This window comes from Lissotriton helveticus, chromosome 3_1 (assembly GCF_964261635.1).
Source record: "Lissotriton helveticus chromosome 3_1, aLisHel1.1, whole genome shotgun sequence".
Taxonomy (NCBI): Eukaryota; Metazoa; Chordata; class Amphibia; order Caudata; family Salamandridae; genus Lissotriton; species Lissotriton helveticus.
In genome coordinates this window covers 23,408,894-23,433,378 of record NC_136061.1, presented here as the reverse complement: position 1 = coordinate 23,433,378, position 24,485 = coordinate 23,408,894, and the positions used below count along the sequence as shown (strand labels likewise).

Sequence of the window (24,485 nt, the reverse complement as noted above, 5' to 3'; positions counted from 1 at the left end):
GCCCTCGAGAAACGCCCAAAACACTAGTGCACAGCGGACTGGTCTACAGAAGCCTGCCACACACTGACATGTTTCAGGAACCTCTGAGCTGAGATCCCCTTGTTCTCTCGTGGGTCAGACACAAAGTTTGCTGTTCCTGGAAGGCTAAACACCTTCACCCAAGAAATCAGGTCGGTGAGCCTCAAAGGGTTCCTGCCCTTTGTAATGCTAGCCAGAGCCTCTCCAGCCAGTGGAGATGCCTGACCCCCTCCCCCGACCAATCCCCACTTTTATTGCAAGGTCGGTAGGAAAATTAGTAGTCAGGAGAGGTGTGTCCTGTCCCATCCTCTTTGGAGCACAAAGGCTGTAAAATTACTACCCGCCTCTATGCGAGAGTGCAGAGGGATGGTGTGAACATCATTCGTCTTACTACAGAACGCAAAGGTGGTATGGCTAAGAGCTCACCTCAAGAGTAGTGACACACCTAAAGCAGGTGAGAACTTCCAACTGTGAGTAGAGGGACTGGAGTCCTCGAAGACAGTGCAGGGGCACACTCCGGAGCTGCAAGGTAAGAGAGGGTTAGAGACACCAAACTAGTAGGCAGAGAAGGAGTGCAAACATTAGAGGGAGACTGAGAGAAGCAAAACACCCAGAAAGAAGAAAAGCAAAGACAAAATAAGGGGAAAGAGGAACAGTAGAATGAATAGCACAGAAACAAGAAAGGGAAGACGGCAAGGAAGACTGAAGGGAGCAAGCAGAACTTAAGAATGACAAAGGCATGAGACAGAGAAATTGACTCAAAGAACAAACACAAGCAGAAAGAGTACAAGTGAAACCAGAAAAAGAGACACAGTAGCTGGGAGATGGATATAAAAGAGGGGATTGAAATGAAAGAGGGAAAAGACAAAATAAGCGCTACATGTAAATGTAAATGTAAATGTAGGTGTACTTATATAGCGCAAACCTGTCACCCAAAGGGCATCCTGGCGCTTGCTTAGGGAACCCGTCCTGGTATTCCCCTGTGAGAAACCCTGGCAGGGTGTCCACAAGGTGAAAGCCAGGCATCCCGCCGCGAGGGGCCGTAGTGGAGATTAAGCAAGCTATTGCACAGAGTCGCAGAGTGTGAACCCGTGAGTCGAGTAGGCACCGGAGCGAGAATTGTCGAGTCCGTGGAATTTTTGAGCCCGAGACCCGCCGAGGCGGGGAATCGAACCCTGGTCGATCTCAGCTTCCGGGTCTGCCGCCTCTAACCACTGAGCCACGCTTCTCCATACATATGAGGTATGAGGAAAAGAGGGGAGGCGAAAAGCTGGTAAGGAGTCAGAGTCACCCTCCTCCAGCTTCCCACGGCTTCATTCAGGTTCAATCTTGACTTCTATCACCAAATTCTTCGATTGCTAACCTACACAGTCATTAGCCATTACCACGGGCTAAAAGAACGCCACATTAGCGCATGAGGAAAAAATGCACCCAACATCAACGAAGGTTCTGAATGGGCATTAAACTTTAAGTTTGAGAATCAGACTTTTCTCCCCACTAACCTTTGCACCAACACTATCCCTTTAGCTCCTCATCTTCCCCATCCACACATCTCTGTTGTCACTTACCTCCAAGCACCGGAGGGACTTGAAAGGAAAGACCTTCACGTCTGATTGTGGCACACAATTCCGAGGGTGAACAAGCTGCAGTGACCAGGGGGAGAGAGAGAAACCATTACTGCCTCAGCAGCAGAGCATGAAATGACAATCCCTACCAACCTTGCCCAGCAGTAACTCTCACCACACCTTAGGCATGCTTTAGTAGGCCAGAGAACTTATTTATTTATTTATTTATTTATTCAGCTTATAGAGCGTGACAGCTACCCATAAAGTGTTTCCCGGCACTTTCCCTCTGTTCAGTGTGCACTAATCCAAGGGCACAGCTGACCAACACCACACAGGAACCATCACACATGAACTCTTGCACTCAGAGCGAGCACAAGAAATGCAGGAGTATGGCAGCCTTCCTGACGAGACAACATCAGGCCTTCAAGCTGCAGCCTCTTCAGAAGGAAACCAAATACCCTGCTCATCACTAAGAATGACACGCCTGGACCTCCTTTCCAACAGACTGGAGGCCAAGGGATTTCTGACAGCGAGAGGACACGCCCACAGGCATGGGGGATTAGGGTATCCCTACACTGCTCTCCTATATGTTATTTCTTTTTTTTTTTCAGGACACTGGGACCGAATCCCTGTGTCCTGAGATGGTTGCCAAACGTGTTTCTTTATGTGATCAGAACTTATACTTTGATCAGCCAGTCGTGACAGGTACTCCTACGTCTGCACGTATCTATATATTTCGACCTTTAATTTCTCAAAATCTATTGAAGGGATTGATACCAAATCACAAAAAAACAAGCTTTCTGGGTAAAGATCGAGGTTTCGGCCAAATTTGGTGCAACCGTGTTCAGGCATTTTGGCTGTAGCCGTGTCTGAAGTTCCTATGGGAACCTACACGGGGAAAACATCTTTAGGAACTCCCCCTTTAGCTCTACCCCCATCTGAAGGATCACCCTGGAACTTTCCAGAAAGGAGTCGCAGTGAATGAAACTTTTTTTGGAAAGTTTTGTGAAGATTTGTCAAGGGCGCCAAAGCTATTTGAATGCCCAAAAAAATCTATTTTCTTTGGAAACCTGGTCCTAACTAAAACTACACTGTGGTGATTGCCACTGTGTAAAAAAAAATACATATATATATTTCAGTTAAGGACTTAAGGATAGAGTTTGTTGAATGGGATGCATTCTCTCCACTCTCTCAAACAAGATAGTTAGCTTCTCGTTAAAATGCAATCTGCACAATTAAAGTTAAGCAGCTAAACACCAAAACCAGATCACAGATCTCTAAGTAAAATAAATGAATTTACTCTTCCTTACGGAATCATCGCTGAAGGATTCTTCTCAACCTGTCTTCTAATGTCTTGTTCCCCACGACTACTAAATACTTTGTGGCAACCAAGAAAAAAAGGAGGTTGTGTGGTGATCTTAATTAGAATCTATTTTCCCAATTAAACTTAAACAGACAACTTTCTAGAGCTTACTAGAACTTAAAAACATGGATGTTACTCCCATACAATTCACCTTCCCTACCATCCTAAAACACCTTATCTTTCATTTCTTGAAGGGTTATTCAAACTCCTCACAACTCTTTCACCCTCATCAATAGTTTCTTCCTAAGAGACTTTCATTTTCAGTGGGGACAACCATGACACAGGGGTCTTACAACTGTCCCCATTACGCACTTACAAGAACCTTTACTCCAACCTCAAACAAAAGACAGTCTTATTAAAATGGGCCTGATGGAAAGGTACTAATAGATTACCCTACTCTATCACCTAAAACTGTAAGTGACTCAGGTTTTCTTGCACTGCTAGTTAGAGACATCAATGGCTTAATTTCTGCATACTCACCCTGACACTCACCAAGAGATAAACCCACCCATAAGGCATTACAACAGTGCCCTGTGGGAAATATCAAATTATCCTGGCCCTCAAAAACTACAAGGACAAATTTAGAAGAAACCTCACCCTGGTTACATCAAGCAATGTAAGAAAGATAAAACATTTATGAGCAGTTCAGAAAGGATTGGGCACCAATTTGAAAGGCCTTGAAAACCTGTGTGGTGAGGCAGATACTAAAAAACAAACAATTTTGAGGCAGAATCTTCTTTCGTCAAAATGTAAGTTGATCTAGTCAAAAAGTGTCCGAAGAAATAAAATGAAAACATTAGACAGAAAACAATCCCTATAACCCTTCTCTGGGCAAGACATTTCCATAATTCATTGCAAAGTGGAGAAGTGTGGCTCAACGGTTAGAGCGGCAGACCCTGATGCAGAGGTCTGGCCCGGGACCAGGGTTCAATTCCTGCCTTGGCTGGTCTCGGCGGATCTTGGGCTCATAATTCCTCGGACCTGATTTCTCGCCTCGGTGCCCAATCTAAGCATGGGTCCCACGCTGCAACTCTGGCCAATAGCTTGCTTAGTCTCCACAACGGCCCCCACAACGCTAAGGATGCCTGGTTGCACCCTGGGGATGCCCAGGAGTGGACATTTCACAGGGAAAAACCAGGAAGGGTTCCCTAGTACAGCGCCAGGACACTCAGGAGTATCAGTGCGCTTTACAAGTACGGCTACAAGTACGGCTACAAAGGACAAAAACAAAAAAAAGAGAAGGAGGTTGACACTTTCAACCACCAACACAGCGAGACCAGAACTGGCTGAGACATGAGTCTTACTTTGAAAAGATCTCCCCAAATCAAGACCTCAATAGCCAATACCAAGCTCCCATTCACATTTCGCAGATCTAATTCCAGGGACACTAAAATCTGTGTCCTCTTAAAAGAGAAACCTTATAAACATGTTCCTGAAATATGGGTGTGACATCAGACTGCTTAAACATACGCTATGTAAGCCCTCTTGTAAGTAAATATTACTACAGCCAGACGACTAAATAACTTTTGCAGTACGAATACAAATGAGAGCAGAGTAGATTCATAACGCAACCAACACAAACTGGAGAATGACCTATTCAACCATCTGGAGTCAGATTTTAGGGTAAGCTGTACGGCGGAGATCGCCATTCAACAAATTATCTACAATGAACTTCTATTCCTAGATGACAGAGACCACCGCCTCTTCAGCCTCTCTGTCCGCAGCATTTAAAGCACTCGCTGCCGCACGATCTTCAACATTCAAAAAGAATGAGGGGTGACCGGCAGCGAAGTAGATCGGTGCTCGGTTTCCTTGAAGATGTGAACCATGAAATTAAAAATGAACAACAGCCAAACTGAATTGTCTGCTGTAAAATATAATTTGGCTTCGTCGTTTCACCCCAATACTAATCAACCTCTATGTAGAACGCCGTAGCTCTCCCTGATGGCTCTTATCACCTGTAGGTCAACGATTCCTAGGTGTATATAACAGCATTATCCATCAAAGACATCGCACCCCTGATCATTAGTTCAATCTTGGATTATCGGCCGCCCTCTCAAAGGGAACCCTATCAAATGAGAATTTCTTCTCATGTCAGCCTCCTCCAGCTCCCCACAGCTTCATTCTGTTTCAATCTTGACTTGAATCAAGACATTTCTTAGACAGTCAACCTTCTCTCATTGACAGCACAAGGTCACTAGCAATTACCAAGGGCTAAAAGAACCCCGCATTAGTGCATGAGGAAAACTGCACCCAACACCAACGAAGGTTCCGAATGGGCATTAAACGCTACGTTTCAGAATCAGACTTGAAACTGGTATCCAAAGACCTAGTTTTTTCAAGTCCCAGATATGAGGTTTTGCTCCTAGCCAGGTTTCCAAAGAAGCATCTTTGCAGCACCACAGTGAAGCGAGGCTAGTTGTAGGGACGAGGCCCTTTGAACGCGTTCCTCCTGCACTTGTTACTCTTCCACAGCTACTCATCGAGGCAAGGAGCATTTTTGAGCCTTGCTGTATTATACACAAAACTTTTCTCAGTGGCACTGGCAGAAACACAGAGGAATAAACACCCTCCAGGGAACATATTCCCTCTGAAGCACAGATAAAGCAGGCTTTTTAAAAACAAACCATCTTCCAACCCCTCACAGGGACTGCTGCGAAAACCTGCAGTTGCCTCCACCTGGGATCCAGTGAAACCCAATTTACGATTAAGACCTGACGGACCTCCTGTTCATGTGGCATCCATATATGTGAATCACCAAGCTCCTGTTGGTTTGTTCATCCCCATCTGCTCAGCTCACTCATCCACTTAAATGTAACTTTTTAAAATGTATCTATGAATATATTTCTTAGCACCTGTGTGCTCTTCCTATCAATGCTCACACACATGCTTTTCTGGTTCTGGCCTGTGATGAGTAAGTGGATTGGCTATCATTGTAATAGTGAAACTTCTTTAAAAATGTAAAGCGCTCAGGAAACACTGTTGTATTGTCTATGCTATAAAAAACTGGTGATAAACGAATAAAATCCATACACTGTCAATCAAGTGCAATCACTAGCCACCCACTCAGCTGTACATAACCTTTTCATACGCTTAAGAAGCCCAAATCCAATCCTCTACTCTCAGACTTTAAGATTGCTTCTTTGTAATTACTAAAGAACTCATAAGCCATTTCTTTTGTAAAAATGCAAGGCCCGAGGGTTCCCTTATACTATGAAGAAGCGGCCACAGAGCTGCTTCATCCAGCGAGTACATGTACACGCTCCACTCTGTCAACATCTTTACTCCAAAAGCTGCTCGCTCACCTACAATACCAACATTGATTTATTATAAATGAATCTGGACTTAAAGTCTCTTTTCTAGATCTATTTGGGAGAACAGCTGTGGCCATCAAAACCCAGAGAGAAAAGGAATCTGAGGTGTAGCACTCCAGACATAATCTTTGTCTGCTGAAGTTACTAACCTTAGCTCTGTTCACGCTCACCTTATATACACTGCCCCCTACTCGCACGTGATCATTTATTTGATGGTTTCCTTCAGAGAGCCGCCGTACACTCAATTTTGTGGGGAGATTCTAGGAAGCTTTAGAAAGAAAATTACTATTTTCAGCTTAATTGCAATAAGGAACTGGGTTACATTAAGTGTGTAGCATCTCCTTGTCACAGCCACGGACACATTTCTATTTAATTATATATTTGTACTCCATGATCAAATAGTTTCATTTTTAATCAATGATCCTTGCCCTCATTAAAACTCACCTGCACTTAAGCTGAATAATAATGTGGCAATTCAGAAAAAATATTGAAAAAGGGTTCCAGCAGAAACCTTTTGATTTACTGCAGAATCCCAGGATATCTGTTGTTTGAAAGTTGAACTGGAAACAGAAGAGCTTCACAAGTGAGCTTCACCTCTCATGGACATCGCCCCCCCTCACTTCTGCTAAAGTCCTCCTCAATCTTCAGCACTTTGGCATTCTGATGCCTAGCACAGTAACAGCAGTGATATGAAAAAGAGAAAACTTTTCAGGAAATTCCACAAAGGAATTGTTTAAAGAACTCTAGATCCTGATGAGAATGTACAAAGCACACATTAAGCTCAACAACTTGGTTACTTGCATTTAATCTAACGAACCTTCAAGCTGCGGATGTCCTAAGAGTTTCAAACTTGCCTCCAATCCCTTCACTTATGACCAGTTCCTATTAAGGCGCGAGCCAATTTCACCCCCTTGTGCCTTTGCTTCAAATGTTCAACGCTCCCATCTTGCAAGATATCTTTCTCTCCAACAACAAAACATGGGCAAGACGCAATCACAAGCTTGAATGCCTTTCTTTGCATTAAGTCCTTTCTTTATCATTTTGACTTCAGATTAGCTGTTTAAGGTCTGATAATTGAGGAAGAGCAAATTAAAGGTTTTGACTCTGTACAGTCGTATTCATGCCTCGATCGCTCGTGGTGGTTCATGTAAGGGACTTTGATCCCTGTTCCTGCGCCGTTCCTCTCCACTGGCCTTCCCTGCATCAGAAATGTCAGTTTAAGTTCAACGGCACGACCTACTTTATTGGGCATACAGTCTGCAGATCGATGGGGAGGGAAGCCAAGGAGAGTCGGGCTCTACCTTCACTAAAAGCAAATCTCAACTGACCTGAGCATGCCTTAGACTCCGTAGCACATTTCTCAGCCTATGCTGAATCTTCAAATCTACCGATTGTAGGACTCGCTGCAGCCAAAGCGCAGCCAAAGCACAGCCTCTCGGTCACTCCAAGGATTCTCAGAAGACCTCAACCACCCTCCCAGGCAGTCTAACCATGCTCTCTCCAGCTGTACTTTCACAATGGTTTCCAATCTCTCCATTTCTCAGTTTTTTTGTAATTTATATTATATTTGTATTCCTTTTCCCTGAAAGGTTTATTTTCTGGTGGCGTTTGGGAAAGGCTGTACTGTGAAACAGTGCCCCTTGGTTATGGTTTGCATTTTAAGTTTACATGAGGAGCACACCCTGGTACGCTACCATCCCTTAGTCCGGCGAGGTAAAAATTGTCAGTATGGATGTAAAACTGTATGTGGGGAGCATTCTCCTGCCTCAGTCCTTGATATGTAGTGAAGGTACAAGCACGCCTTGTTTTCATGTCGAGAAGCATGCACTGCTGCTGTCCATGGCGTTCCTGCTGCGTGAGTGTGATGGAGGGTCTCTCGCGTGGGAGCCCCCCACCACCATTTTAAAGTTCTATTGCGTAGATACCACACTTCCTCCCACTTCAAACCCATTCAACCCACCCTTCCTCCCAGCCCCCACCCCTTCCTCCATACCTTCAATGAAGGGCTTTTCTGCAACACATCGAAGAGGAATTGTGCCTGTAGAATGGCAGCGGAGTCTGCGGGGTGCGAAGGTAGCGCTATGAAGCCGTGGGTCTGGGTGCGCGGCAGGAGGTGTTGCTCGAAGAGCTGCGTCAGGTGCTGGAGGACGGGAGTGAGCAGCGTCAGGGTGCTGGTGCCCTCCACCACCAAGTGCCCTGTAGAGAGGAGAGAAGGAGTGAAGCAATCCACCAAGCGTCCACAGGTCACACATTGAATCACAAACCAAGCAACGGGAGGAGTGCAGGCACCTGAGGCAGACAACACGCTTGAAACCCAACCCAAGGCATCCTTCTCCTCAACCAATGAACCTGTGCGCCTCATAGCGCCTCAAGACCATGGCAGAGCCACAGAATATCAGGGTTCTTTTTTCCATGATCTGTTCTAATCGCTATCCAGACGCACCCAGTACTCTGAACTTGCATCTATTCCTGAGGAGGAAAATGGTTCTTTAGAAAAACTTTAACTATAAATCCTTTGAAGGGGATCAAGGGGATGAGGAGGTGGGTGGGGGTTGATGCATTGAGGAAGAAGAGTCTGGACCTGATGCATGTTCCAAAAAGACTTCAAGCAGTGCCTGGAAGCCCTGACTGGGTCAATCTCTATATACTGTGCTCCGCAAGATCCACAGGCACATGAGACAAGGCAAGTCATGTCGCAACCTAAATCTTTAGCCGTCTGCCTCGTACCAAGTCAGCAAAACAACACTTTATGTCCAGCAACACCACAACTCAACACTAGCTTAAACCACACGTAGAAAGAGAAGTAAATAAAAAGACTCCAGCTGCAACCAGACATATCAAGAATGAAAGAAACTCACAAAATCACAGGGTGGTGATGATACTGCTGAGCCCTGAAGTACAAGATCACAAGGAAGGGATAGCTTAGAGAGGAAGAAAACGTGTTTGAAGCAGTGCACATCCAGACTCCAAGCCCAGAGCTTGTCACTGGGCGCAGAAGAGCATGGGAATGACCCAGATCCCAGTAAACTCTATTGTGTTACACCTACTACTACAGAACCCACCACAAACAACCTACACAGGTGTCAACCTCCACTTAATGTCAGAAGAAAAGGCAGGTTTTATTAAAAACTGTGGCCTCTTTTAAACAAATCTATACAAACCTTTTTACTAAAAAAAAAAAGAAATCTGACCCGATGGTGGTAGGATGGACTGACCATCTGTTGGTTAAAGTGTCATGCCCCTTAGATGACCCACAATTTAAACCTGTGGATAGACTGATCCTTAAAAGAAACTGGCGTAAACTCAAACTGGAGGAGTTTGTTAAGATATTGGAGGCACAGCCCTTGGGCACTCTGCCGAATGTGGGACAGGGATACGAGCAGTTTTGTAACTGGGTCCTTACTGCCCTCGATTCTCTTATACCTATGCGCTGGTCGAAATGCCACGCCAAAACGCGCAGCCCATGGTATAATGAGGCCCTTGCCGAGCTTAAGAGAACATGCCGGCAAGCCGAGAGGGCATGGAGGAAATCCTTTGACTCCACGTTAAAATCGTTGTATTTTGCCCAGCTCAAAACCTATCACAGAGCTATCTGCCAAACCCGGGCCGCATACTACGCCTCTGAGTTTTCCAACAGCCCTAACCCATCCAAACTAATCTTTAAGGTGCTCAAAGATTTGATGGGGAAACGGGCAACCTCGCTGGAAATCTGCACGGACTCGCACTGTGAAAGTCTGGCATCCTTTTTCGTGGAGAAGGTGCAGGCAATCTATCGAGGATTTACTCCATCTGTACCCGGGGACGAGCCTAGTGACGTGAAGGTTTCGGTTTCCGATATTCTGTCTTCCTTGCCTATCATGTCTGTTGAGGTTTTTGACACTCTGAGCCTTAAAATTAAATCTGGTTCTCCCTTAGATCCGCTGAAGCCGGAGCTTATTACTCTTCTCCCGCCCCTCTGCCGTGAGCCCATACTGGACTTAATTAATCTTTCGCTCAGCGAGGGCGTGGTTCCGTCCTCTTGGAAGCAAGCAGTGGTCAGCCCCATTCTGAAGAAGCCCAACCTTGACCCCCTGCTTCCTGAGAACTATCGGCCCATCTCTCTCCTGCCTTGGACCGCCAAGGTCACTGAGGCACACGTGAATTCCATCCTGTCTGCCCACCTCTCTCGTAATAATATTCTTGACGAGAGTCAGAATGGTTTTCGCGCACAACACAGCACTGAAACTGCTCTGCTCTTTATGACCGAGCACTTGCGTTCAGTGCTGGATGCGGGGCAGACAGCGGCGCTCCTCTTGTTAGACCTGAGCGCCGCGTTTGACACGGTGTCTCATGACATTCTGATGCGGCGCTTAGAGGAAGTGGGTATTGAGGGGAAGGCTCTTCAATGGTTCCGCTCTTTCCTCTCGGACCGGTTTTTCAAAGTGGCCATTCCTCCTGGGCAGTCCTCTTTTCATCCCTTGGGACTGGGAGTCCCTCAGGGCTCTGCGTTGAGCCCCACATTGTTCAACCTGTATGTGAAACCGCTGGCTGCTGTCGTCAGACAATGTGGCTTAACCATGACATCGTATGCCGACGACACGCAGCTGGCGGTGACACTCAGTGGGGACCCTGAGGTGACGGCGCCCAGATTCCGTGCAGGACTAATAGCTGTGGCAAACTGGATGCGCAGTAATTGCTTACAGCTAAATGCCAAGAAAACCGAGGTCCTGATTCTAGGGAAGCAGGCGGAACTTTGGGGAAATCAGTGGTGGCCTCCCGAGTTGGGGGTGTCCCCCGTCCCAGCGGCCAAAGTTAAGAACTTGGGGGTCTGGCTGGATTCCAATCTTTCTTTTACCAGCCACACAAAGAAGATTGCAGCTACCTGTTATGGTATTCTGCGAGGACTGAGACCAGTCCTCAAGTTCTTCGACCCTCCTACTCGGCAACTGGTGGTCCAGGCCTCTATCCTCTCTCGGCTGGACTACGGGAGTGCACTGCTGCTTGGAGTAAATCAGGCTGAGGCTACTAGGCTGCAGAGGGTGCAGAATGCCGCGGCGCGGGCTATTGTTGGCCTCCCGAGACGTTGTTCTGTCTCTGCAGTCCTGACATCCCTTCACTGGCTGCCAGTCAGACAGAGAATCAAATTTAAGGCTCTCTGTCTGACATTTAAGATCCTGAAACTGTCTTTGCCTCCTGCCCTTGTGGGCCTTGTCTCGCTCTATGTCCCCACGCGGTCTCTTAGGTCGGAATCTCTTCTTCTGGCGATTAAGCCTAGGTTCAGACTGAGTAGGATGGGTGGCCGCTCCTTTTGTGTCTTGGCGGCTGGACTCTGGAACTCCCTCCCTGTCCATATTCGTGCCCTAAATAGCCTGACTCTTTTTAGACGCGCTATAAAAACCCACTTGTTTGCCTACGCTGACTGATTCCCTCTCTTCTCAGCATCTGATCTGTTGTGTTGTGGTACTTGATCCGGCGCCAGGACGCCCCTTTGCTGGGGCAGCTGTGCGCCTAATAAAAGTTATTAACATAACATAACATAACATATACTTTCTTGCAAACATTAAGTACATCAAAGTTGGATCGACCCACGGCGAACAGACTTCACGCACCAATGCTAGAAAGAACGAAGAATCGGAGACAGCTTCCCTGGCCCAGAGAATCCAGTATGCAGCCCATGAGAAGGATTACATGTAGACCCAAAGAGCAATCTCAGAGAGAGCGCCCACTGGCTTGGGCTGGAAGGCCTCTCGTATCCACCAGGTCTGGTACAGGGGATATGGAAGCAGTGTGGATCAGCTAGAGGAGAGACCGCAGCCTTTGCTCTTCCTGCAAGCTGACTTGGGACATTGCGGCCACAGTGAGACTAAAGACTGGAAAGGCACCTGGAGGAGTCAGCTGACCAAATCATGGTCACTTCACAAACTCAGGTTGTACCTGGAGAACACTTGCAGTTAAAACACAATTGCAGAAAAAGCAAAGTCTGAGCATGCGTGGAAACTAAAGACAAGGGTATATCTACTTTGAATTTGTGAAATGCATCGTTCACAAGATCAGAAAAGTAGACGGCTTTGATAGTATTCATTATTATTATTTTTTTTACAATTTATGTATTGAGTTTTCAAAAGTAATGCAACATAACAAACATAAAAGAAAAAAAAAACCTGTGAGAGTGACAGTGGTAAATCCACAGGCTATATAATGTAGCAATACAAAATAATCTCTGAGCAGAAGGCCGGGCATCTCAGTAGAGCAGTTACATGATGAGAGTTAAGTCACACACTCTGTTGAATCACCCGTCACCCCGCCTGGAGGTCCAGCCCATCCATCCCTCTTTGGAATGTCTAAGGATATTGCACCCCTCTACCGTCCTGATGTAGGGGAGTTGCCCTCTAGGAGTGTTGTAAAATTCAAGAAACAGTTTAAGGGGGACCATATATCCCTGGGCTGACTCTCTGGGAGCACTAAACACACACACACAAAACACACAAACACAAAACACACAAACACAAAACACACAACACACACACACAAAACACACACACACACACACTCCTTTTCGCGAGTAGGAGTGCTATAGAAGCCAACCGTTGAGTTCCTTTGGTGAGGGTGTAGGTGTATCCCAATAGTGCCAGTTGTGGTGATGGCTGTAAGGGTACCGTTAGGGATAAGTGATTAAATATTTCCACTCAGTAAGTAGGGGAAAACTGACTCCAAGGCCACGCTAGTTCTGATAGGCCGCAACATCAATCAAGCTTCTCTTCATAAGGAGCACTGTAGAACTAGAGTAGGAATTTGAAGTGAAGCAATTGTAGTCTACTATTAGGGGAGATTGCCTGGTCTGTGCACAAGGAAAAAAAAGAACCCTTATCTGAAAGTGGCGGTGAGAGCAAACTACCCCGGCGGACTCTGGTCCTCACTTGGAAGGCTTCCGTGAGTTGTCCTCCATGGACTATCTTGCAGGTCATTCCCTCGTAAGAGTTCCTGATGATTCTTACAAGTTTATCTGGAACAGTGTAGGAAAGTGGGTTTCTGTTCCAGTACCCCACCCCCACACTTTGTGCCTGACTCTGATGGAACTTTGACTGAATGTGCACTGGTTTGTTTTTAACCAGGTTCCCAGTGCCTGTGTTTTTTCCCAAAACTGTACCTTTGTTTCCACAATTGGCACACTTCTGGCACACACATAGGCCCCTTATAAAAGGTACCAGTGGTACCAAGGGCCTTGTGACCAGAGAAGATCTCTAAAGGCTGCAGCATGTATTTTGCCTCCCTCAGAGACCCCTCGCCAATCACACACACACTGCCATTGCACACTGTGCGTTTTGGTGCAGATAAATCTAAAGAGTCAACATGGCACACAATTGAAATTCCTTGAATAAAAAAACAAGTAGTTCAGTTCAGTTCTTTTATTTGTTTCGAAGGTAAAAAACCATCATGAAAATACATAGTAGTACATGATCACATAAAAACATACTGAACAACATAACGATGTGTTTGACAAAACAGAGCGGAAAGTTAAAAAGGGATTTTTGTGAATAATTGAAACGGAGTGCAAATATGCACAAGGCTCCATGTGACTTTTTAGTTTCCTTCCTGTCCCAGCAATTTTATCAGCCTCTTGTGTTTCTTAGTTTAAAAGCAATTTTCAGAAAGCTCGCGATGGCAAACAGGGTACGCATTTCGGTGGCTCTTTGCAGAAACAATAAAGCAGATTTAGCATGGATAATGGATGAGTCTTTTAAAACGTCCACTAAAAATCTTTGACGCAGTGTTTTATAAAAAGAACATAATAATACAAAATGAAGGGTGTCCTGCGGAGACCTGTTGTCGCAGCCGCAGGCACCCTTCTGCTCAATTGTTTGTGTAAACCCAGACGGATAGGCTAAAATATGGTGCAACAAATTGAGCCTAAAACGAGTCATTAAAAACCTCTCATGTTGACTGTACATTAAAAAGAGATACGGTTCCATGCCCACTTCATTGCTAACAAGCGAATGAGCAACTACCGAGGATTTAGTAGAGTCGCGCTCCCTCCTCCTGTCATCATATTTTTCCAGGAGTTGCTTTTGTACAGAATGTCTGGAATATATGTCCACGCTAGAGGGGTCCAGAAATAACCTTTGCTCATCAATATCCTCCAATGAGTCTTTGACGTATTTCAGCCAGGGGATTTGGAGCCCTCTCTCTTTCTTCAGGCAATCCTGGATGATCTGTCTAGACAAATCCGCATTGGGGTTTGACCAAATTTTGAGCCAGGCCAGTATGGGTCTCAGTCTGATCAGATCGGCAATGTATGGGGTACCCAACTCTTCGTGTGTTATTGCCGCTGGGATGTTCAGCGGGAGCTTTAGCAGTTTTTTAAAGAATTTATCTTCCTCTCTTTGTATTGGTTGTGCATCACTAAAGCCCCACACTTCAGCTCCATAGATGGTCTTTGAGATACTGATCGACCTATACAATGTCATCACCTGCTCTGGGGACCAACGTCCCATACGACGGGCGAAATTTAGTGTAGCTCCATTAGCTGCAACTAGTCTCCTGGCCCTCTCCTCTATCAGAGGGGTGAACTTGAATTTTTCATCAAATAACAGGCCTAAATACGGAAATGATTTAACAGTGTCCAAAACGTGATCCCCTAGTTTGAACACAAATTTCTTCAGTGGTTTCTTCCCCACAACCATGATGAAAGATTTTGTCATGTTAACCGAGAGGTCCAAATTCCTCATGAAGTCAGAGAAACCCTTAATTAAGATCTGCAGGCCAACTGCCGTTCGAGCTAGGAGGACCGCGTCATCAGCGTACAGGAGCACCGGCAGATGACGCGAGCCCACCCTAGGACAGTCAGTTCCCAGTGCTATCAGGGCACTCTCCAATCCGTTTATGTAAAGCGAGAACAGGAACGGCGCCAGGATACACCCCTGCCTCACCCCTCCAGAGCACGGGAAGGGATCGGTAGTGGCCCCCCCGTACTATAGCGGACTTTGGCTGTTGTGTTCCAGTGCAGCTCCCTCAAGATATTAATAAGATCAGAATAAATTCCCAGGTTAGACATGAGTGACCATAGTTTGGCTCTATTAACATTATCAAAAGTAGCTGCTAAGTCCATAAACCCCATGTATATGGTCCCATCAGTTGTCTTAGTATACTTAGCCGTGAGGAGGTATAGGTTGAGGCATTGGTCACTAGTTGACCTACCTGATCTGAACCCATACTGGGTATCCACCAGGATGTTATGGGTGTCAGTCCATTCTATTAGGCGGTTAAGGAGCGCCCTCCCGAGTACTTTGGCGGAAACATCGATCAATGAAATGGGTCTGTAGCACTGCGGGCTGTCCCTACAGCCTTTCTTGTATATCGGGACAATCACCGCAGTGGACCATGATCTCGGCAGGCCTGATTTGATTGCAGCATTCAGTACTCTCGTTATCACTGGGGCCCATAACTCGGTGTTACTAAGGAATAAATCTGGGGGGGTGCCACAAGTAAACATGGATAACTTTGTGGAGTATTTGAATTAAGACACTTTGGAATATTAGCTGTGCGTCCGATGGAGTGGAATGTCGCTCCAGCTTTTTGATATGTATTTACCACGAGGCACTTGGGCAGGCCACATTTCCGAGGCTGCACGCTGGAATAATCAAACCTGATCAACCAAGCACAACATAATAAGAATCAAATGTGGAAGTAATGGTGTGCACGGGGCAACCCCTTGTGAATTCTGTATTGAACTACTGCCTTGGCCGCGTTGCACCCAAAAGGAGAACTTTGAATCAACAGCGCGCAAGTCACTTGCACAAAGGCAGCAACATTTAAACTATCAACAAACTTCAAAGTTTCATTTGAATTTTTGGACTGATTAATAATGTCGGATAACAACTAAAACAGCACGTTAACACCTCAGCTTTATGTAACGTCTTGTCAAGTCAAGTCAAGTCAAAGAATTTATATAGCGCACTACATACCCATAGGGTCTCAAGGCGCTTAGGGAGGGGAGGAGGGTTACTTGTCAAATATCCACGTTTTAAGTTGCTTTCTGAATGCTAGGTGGTTCTGGGTGAGGCGAAGGTAGTTGGGGAGTGAGTTCCACGTTTTAGCAGCCAGGTATGAGAAGGATCTGCCTCCCATGGTTGACTTGTTGATGCGAGGTACAGTGGCGAGGGCTTGGCTGGAAGAACGTAGTTGGCGGGGGGGGTGTAGAAGGACAGTCGTGAGTTGAGGCATTCTGGTCCGATGTCGTAGAGTGATTTGTGTGCGTGGGTCAGTAGTCGGAAAGTGATCCTCTTATTGACAGGTAGCCAGTGGAGGTCTTTCAGGTGACCAGAGATGTGTTCGTTACGCGGGATGTCTAATATGATTCTGGCTGAGGCGTTTTGGATTCGTTGGAGTTTCTTCTGGAGTTTAGCGGTAGTACCTGCGTAGAGGGTGTTTCCGTAGTCCAGTCGGCTCGTGACCAGAGCATGGGTGACTGTTTTTCTGGTTTCGGTGGGGATCCAGCGAAATGTTTTTTTGAGCATGCGAAGAATGTTGAAGCAGGATGAGGATACGGCGCTGACTTGTCTGTTCATTGAAAGTGAAGAATCCAGGATAACGCCTAGGTTTCGTGCGTGGTCTGTCGGGATGGGTGCTTTTCCAAGAGCTTCCGGCCACCAAGAGTCGTCCCATGCAGAGGGGGATGAACCTAAGATGAGGACTTCTGTTTTATCTGAGTTCAGTTTCAGACGGCTGTGTTTCATCCATTCGGCAACTTCTTTCATTCCTTCGTGTAGGTTAGTTTTGGCGGTGCTGGGGTCATTGGTGAGAGATAGGATAAGTTGAGTGTCATCCGCGTAAGAAATTATGTTGAGGTTGTGTTGGCGTGCGATGCCCGCGAGGGGGCTCATGTATACGTTGAAGAGGGTGGGACTGAGTGAGGATCCTTGTGGTACGCCACAAATGACTTCAGTGGCCTCGGACTTGAATGGTGGAAGGCGGACTCTCTGGGTTCTTCCGGTGAGGAACGAGGTGATCCATTCAAGTGCTTTTCCTTGTATTCCGATGTTTCTGAGGCGTTGTAAGAGGGTGCTGTGGCAGACTGTGTCGAAGGCTGCAGAGAGGTCGAGGAGGATGAGGGCGACTGTGTCTCCCTTGTCCAGTAGAGTTCGAATGTCGTCTGTTGCTTGTAAATGCCCATGTTGTAAATATAGACTAAATAGAATAGTGACGTGTATTTGACAAACTAGGGTGAACGGGGCGCATAAGATTGTTCAGTTGAGAAGTCCGGAAGTAGGTGAGACGCAAGGTGTTAACAACCGTGGCTGATGGGAACCGTAGTCATGTAGGCAGTCTGCGTGACAGGATTGGGTGAAAGGGAAGGGAGGAGTCCAGTGCACGCTTTTTAACCGCATCAGCGCTAGTGGTTTTCCCGCTGTGCGCTGAAGTTTTGTAAATACCGCATTACATGACTAGCTCAGCTCGTCATGAGCGTACGAGAGGTGTAACTCATGACGAGCTGAGCTCGTCATCAGCGTGGAAGGGGTTAAATAGGTGTAACAACTTGCGGGTATTTTATACCGGTGGGCGTTAGAAAGCGGACACACCTGTGGGAGAGAACAGGATAACGTTGCACTAAAGGTACGATCTATTTGTGCGTATTGTGTCAACCATGGGGACAAGTGATTTTGAAATGCTGAGGATTGGGGACATGGAGTGAAGGTAACAGCTAGGAGGGCTTCTCTGGGTATAACATGCAGAAATGTAATTGCGTGTTTAGAGGGATGACGTCAGATATATAGTTAAACACGCTAATGGGTAGTCGTTTAAAGCTGTTGTTTTTAAGAGGTCTGAAAATATCAAACTAATGTTATGCTTCAATGTTTTAATGTTTACAGTGGACCCATAAGGAAGAGCAATTTAAAGCTCGAAATGCATTGGGTCGATACGATCCACTTTTAAGAATGATTAATGTATAAAGTCATGTCCCAGAAAAAGGCCTGGATAGGCATATCTGTGGCATCAGAAAAGCTTTGATACTTATACTGCCCCGCAAGTGACAGAATTATCATTGGAGATAAAAGCAAACAATTGAAATTCCTTGAATAAAAACAAGCAAACATGGATACTTTGTGGAGTATTTGAATTAAGACACTTTGGAATATTAGCTGTGCGTCCGGATGTAGTGGAATGGCGCTTCAGCTTTCACACTCCCTCCCAGGCAGTATGAGTAATCAGAGTCAGTGGGCTTCAAAGAGCTCAGCGCCCTCTGTTAACCTCCTCCAGCCTCTCCTGTAACAGGAGAAGACCCCCCCTTCCTATGTAAATGTAAATGTACAGGAATTTATATAGCGCAAATCACCCAGCGGTTTCTAAGCGCTTGCTTAGGGAACCCGTCCTGGTATTCCCCTGTGAGATAACCCCAGCAGGGTATCCGCAAGGTGAAAGCCAGGCATCCCGCCGCGAGGGGCCGTTGTGGAGATTAAGCAAGCTATTGCCCAGAGTCGCAGAGTGTGATCCCATGAATCGAGTAGGCACCAGAGCGAGAATTGTCAAGTCCATGGACATTTTAGGACTCAAGACCCTGCTGAGCCCGGAATTGAACCCTGGTCCCGGGCTGACCTCTGCTTCCAGGTCTGCCTCCTCTAACCAGTGAGCCACACTTCTCCTATCCCTGCCCCTTTTGGCAGCAGGAAACCCACAATAGGTAGGAGGTATGCACTCCTCCGACAACCCCACCCCTCTGGTAGGGTAAGCATGGTAAAGCACAACATTCACTTTCCACCATCTTTAAGATGGGGAAAGATAGCCAATAGGATTTAGGGAACTGTCCCCGCCAACTGGAGGTTGGCATTTAGGGGTTGTAACCACCCCAAGGTAAAGGGCCCATTGGCACATGCCCGTTACTCACCTCAAACGCCCCTAAATGTAGTATTTAGGGGCTTCCCCGTACCAAAACACGCGATTCTACGGACCAAGGATCGAAGAAGGGGAGGGAATGCTGCTGGAGCGAGAACTGAAGATCCTAAGAGGAATTTTGTCACCAACCCCCTGCCTACCACACTGCAACTCGAGAATCACCCCCTCCCCCATCATCTACTCTTGCATGTGTGTGGCCTCTACAAATCTCAGAGTGCTGCCAGACTTCATGAATCACAAACAATCTCCCTCGGGACACAGGTACTGTACTCCTGCAGCTGCAAAAATCCAGAAAGTCAGGTACCGTGTTTATGCTACGCCCAGCCCATCTGAACCCGCTGAGGGCTGAGCTTTGATATGAAACCAGTCCTAGCAGGCTTCAACTTGCCAGCACCCCTCAAGGGACACCTGGCTTTTTAGAGTCTAACTTTAAGTGGCCCAGAAGACCAGAAAACTGAACAAGAAACGTGCCAGATCTGGCCACGAGGTGCACTTTTGTGCGCAGTGTCAAGCTGTCCTGTTTGTGCTGCTACCTGCCCATCCAGCTTCACCCGAAAACCTGCTATGACCCGAGGTCCCACGACCGTGAAACCTTCTCCCTCTTTGGGGAGAACTCGGACTTCCTTGGAAGTCCCTTTTTACAGCCTTCATCCAAGTGGCCCCTTGTGGTAGCTCGCCAGATACACTGTTCCTTTGTTACGTTCTCCTACGAAACCTCAGGACTTTCACGCATGACTTACCTTGGACTTAAACCCTCTACCGGTCTGCTCCTCGTTGGTGTACCACCAGATGCAGTGTGTTTCAGGTTTTCCTGCTGTGCCAAATTTCTCCTAAGGAAATGCATTGTGTTCCATTGCGAAACCTTGGTAAACATTGCATTTTAAACTGAATCACATTGCAAAAGTATTTTTACTTGTAACCGAAGCACTACACTGCCTTTTGAAATTGAATGGCTATGGTAAAAGCATTTTAAAGTATTTATTTGAACTTCTTGGTTCTAAAATAATATGTTTCTATAAACATTGCACTTGGAGTTAGACATTGAGGGTGTGCCTCGTTTCTTGACTGTCCGTGCACAACAAATGATTAACACAACCCTCTGATAAGCCTCACTGCTCACCCACACTACCACAAAAAGAGAGTATGGTGTTATCTACTTTAACTTCTGTAAAGCCTTTTGGGATCCACTGGCCTCGGTGCACACTATGACTCATTTTGGTACAGTGTATACAGAGCCAGCTTCCTACACACTGCGGTGGCGGAGGAAGGGGCTCTGTTTACGCTAAGGAATGCCTTCTCATAGTCAATGAAGTTGACGGAGGAGGGAGTTCCCCTCCTTCGACTGTTCATTGATGATCAGCAGTGTCGCAATGTGGTCCGTGCAGGATCCACGTTTGCTGTTATCACAACTGAGCATTGACTTGTTCCTTCAATCGGTTCAGGGCGACTCTTTTGGACATTCTGTCTGGGGTTGATAGAAGAAATCTCTCTCTGTGCTTTGCACAGTTACTCAGGTCATATTCCTTGAGGATCTTGGTGACATATCCCTTCTTCCAGTCTGACGGCACTGTTTCCTCTTCCCAGATCCTTCCAAACAGGGGGTGGAGCATGTCTACTGGTGCTTCAATGTCTGCTTTCAGTGCCTCTGCAGGAATGTGGTCAGGTTCTTCTGCCTTCCCATTTCTCAGATGTTTGATGGCCTGCCGTATGTCTTCCTTGGTTGGTCGGATGCAGCCGATTGGCAAGTCCTTGTCAGTTTGCTGTATGTCTGGTGGAGAATGCATAACGGCTGGTTCAGCAGTTCTTCAAAGTGTTCCACCACTCTTGGTTATTGGCCTTTGCTACCCATGATTTTCTTCCCAGCTGTCTTTAACAGGTCTTTCTGGCTTGCTGTATCTGCTGGAGATGTTCTTGTTATGATGTAGTTTCCATGGCTTGCAGTTTCCTGGGCTTCTGTGGCAAGACATTCGATGATTCATCACTTGTTTGCTCTCAAGTTTCTATTTGCTTCCTTGTTTTTGGTGTATTCCCATTAAGGTTTCTCTTTTTCTGTTTGTTCAGATGGTGTTGACTGAAGATTTCTTTTCCCTTCTCGCTTGCATTTTGCATAAAATCTCAGTGGAGATGCCTTCTTTATGCTGGTGTTTCTTGGGACCCAGTACCTCCGAGCCGGTTGATGCCACTGTTTCTTTGATCTTCTCCCACATACTTTCGACTGGGTCTCTGTTGTCCCCTAGTTCTTGCAGGACTTGAAACGCGTTACTGAGTACTCACTACATTTCTGTGCATCTTTGGCAAGAGTAGTGTTGTATCACTGGCGATGGTTTGTCGGTTCCATCCATGCCACCTTCAGATTTGGCTTTAGCCTCAGCTTGACCATGATATGGTGACGGTCTTCCTGCTGCCCATAGACTGGATCATGAAGAAATCCAGGGCAAGAAGAAAGGGGATCCAGTGGACACCGTGGATACAGCTCGACGACCTGGACTTTGCAGACGACCTGGCCCTACTGTCCCTTACCCATTTAAACAGATGCAAGAGAAGACCGACAATGTACCAGTCACGTCAGCACAGCGTGGCTTCAACATCTACAGGGGAAACACCAGGATCCTGAAGGCAGTCACAATTGCAGGCTATGCACTGGAAGAGGTGAAGCCTCCACCTACCTGGGCAGTGTCCCAGACAAGCAGGACAACAAAGACAAGCAGGAAGGTACAGATGCCGACGTCAAGGCAAGAATCGGCAAAGCAAGGGCAGCCTTCACTCATCTAAAGACGATCTGGAGCTCCAGGGACAGAACACTGCAAACCAAGATCAGGCATTTAACAGCAATATAAAATCGGTCCTTCTGTATGGAGCAGAAACTTGGAGGACAACAGTGACCACCACCAAGAAAGTCAAGACCTTCATCAACACTAGGGGTGGGCGGAATTTGCGTAGTCGTGCTACGCAAAGCTCCGCGAAACAGTAAAAAATCTCTGCAAGCACGCACAAGTTCCGCGAATACACTGAATTGCTTGTTCTGCCCTTTTGCAATGCTTTTTTCCTGTTCGCGAACGCGGTTTGCGTGCTCGGGGAGAAATATGACAAACACTCATTTTGAAAGCGCGAACAAGCAAAAAATTCCGCGAAGCAGCAGATTGCGGAATTTTTGGCAATTCCGCATTCTCCGCGGAACGCGGAATCACCCATATTCCACAAAATTTGCGAGCAGAACGGAATTTACCGCCCAGGCCTAATCAACACCTTTCTGAGGAAAATTCTCCAAATCCACTGGTCAAACACAGCAATGACCTATGGCAGCAGACTTTGCAACTCCCTGCTAATGAAGAAATCATGAAAAGACGCAGGGGCTAGATAGCACACCTCCTCAAGTTCGCTTCACACACCGCCAGGCAAGCCCTGACCAGGAACCGTCAAGGGAAAGGAAACGATGAAGGACAAAAACACACCTGGCACTGAGGCCTTGAGGCTGACTGCAAGGAGATGGGTTACACCTGGAGTCAGATTGAAAGAAAAGCCCAGGACAGAGATGGCTGAGAGTCCTGGTTGATGGCCTGTACCCCAGGAGGGGTAGCAAGTGGAAATGTCTGAAAGTGGGGTATGGAGATCAGATTCCTTCTTCGCCCTAGCGAAGGAAACAAGAAGGGGGGGTGAGAGTTGCGTGGTAGTATAAAGTTTTGTGATGATGTGTTTATTTGAGGTGAGGGTGAGAAGTAGCGACAGTGTTGTGCATAGCGTAGGTTCCGATGGAAAGGAGGGGAAGGCTGCACAGCACGCCATCCTCAGTCTGTCGTATAGAAGCTCGTCTAGATAGTGAAAGTTTAACTGCAATTTTAAGTGTTACAAAGTAATGTATTGTCATTGAGCTCTGCTGATACTCTGCTGTGCATCAAAAAAATGGGTGCAATTTGAAAAAGCAAATTCAGACATTAAAACACTGAAAGTGCCAAACTCTGGTGTGGTTGGGCCTCTGCTACTCTCAGACTAGAAGCTGTAGTTGCTCCTGCTTTGTCCCCTTTCCTGTTGCTCATTATCTCTTAAGACCTCTTCATTTTCGTTTGTGAAGCCAACTTTGTGTTCATCTGGTAATACTAAAAATGGGAGTGAATACTGATGCTATTCCATCCACAAGTGCCCTGCACCTTGGCAGCAAATGGAATCCATCTACTCCTACCCTGAAGAAACTTTCACCTAATCAAACTTCCTGTTTCAATCTCTTCACTCACATCTGGCTGATCTCTGCAGCTTTGCACGGTTGGCTTCTTTCAACAATTCTGTGGTGATCATGGACGAGCTCTTTCATATTCTGAAATGTTCCCTTTTCCAAGAGTTGTTCCAGCGCCATTTAAGCAAATCGTGTTTTCTCCACTGCCAAAAAGGCTTCTCAGGAACCTACCGATTTCAGGCATTTATTTTCCTTACCTGCTCTCCTCTAACATTATTGGATCAACAGTAGCTGCACAACTTTGAAATGCACTGGAGTCCGGCAGCCTTACAGGCGATATCTGGGCAGCTTCCGTCCGCACAGACGCAATGATCTGGTCTCTTGACAGTTCTTGGAGATCCTTGAAAGCTGTGGCCGTTGTGGGTCAGTGTCTTGGTACCTTCAGATCTCAGCTGCGTCCGACACATCACAAGTCGCATCCTTCCTTCCTGCTTCAGAGGACTGCCCGAGTCCAACAAGTGCTCCGAGTCATTCGTGGTCAGAAGAGAACAAGCCATGTCCATTGCTTCCGTTTTTTCTCAGACCACCCAATCAATTGTGGATCACTTCGGGGATCTGCTCCATCCCCAGGTTCTTCAGGTTCCGCGTTACACATCTATTGTAATAATAATGCAGCACACAGTCCCTGCATACGCTTGCAATGCAGACACTGTTGTTTGTGGTGCTTATATAAATGTAGAATTTACAATAAAATCTGATTTTTTATAAACTTCCAAAACAGTCTATTTTGTTATCAGTAACAGATTTGGGGATTACAAAAATGATTTACTCATTAAAAAGATTATCTATGGTGGCCTGCATGGAAGACGTCCTGTTCAGTAACATGGCTTTCGGGTGGTAGAAACCCAGAGATCACATTCGCCAAAGAGCCCTTACAACAAAGCACACACTCAGCAAACAGAACGAACAACCCCACACTCTGTAGAGGCCACATGTCCCAGATCACAAGCAGAGACCAATTTGATACAAGAGAACCGCACTCACCATAGTCCTGAAGGAGCTGAGAAAGACTGGAGACCAAGGACACATGACTGTCTGGAGACATCGCCTGAAGAGAGAAATTAGAGGATATTATTCCTACATATGCACTGGTCTTGTGCAGAGCGCTCTGCCAGAAACATACAGAGGAC

General features: G+C 46.5%; 1 protein-coding gene across 1 annotated transcript in view; it reads right to left on the bottom strand.

Moving 5' to 3' along the window:
* The window catches only part of STK11IP (serine/threonine kinase 11 interacting protein), a 291,281-nt gene that overhangs the window by 227,073 nt on the left and 39,723 nt on the right, over window positions 1–24,485 (bottom strand). Inside the window, exons 2-5 of the mRNA XM_078683491.1 lie at window positions 24,340–24,403; window positions 8,254–8,456; window positions 1,587–1,661; window positions 445–540 (exon numbers count right to left, since the gene is read on the bottom strand). Coding sequence (XP_078539617.1) covers window positions 445–540; window positions 1,587–1,661; window positions 8,254–8,456; window positions 24,340–24,400 — 435 coding nt within the window. The 5' untranslated portion in view covers window positions 24,401–24,403. The remainder of the gene's footprint in view (window positions 1–444; window positions 541–1,586; window positions 1,662–8,253; window positions 8,457–24,339; window positions 24,404–24,485) is intronic.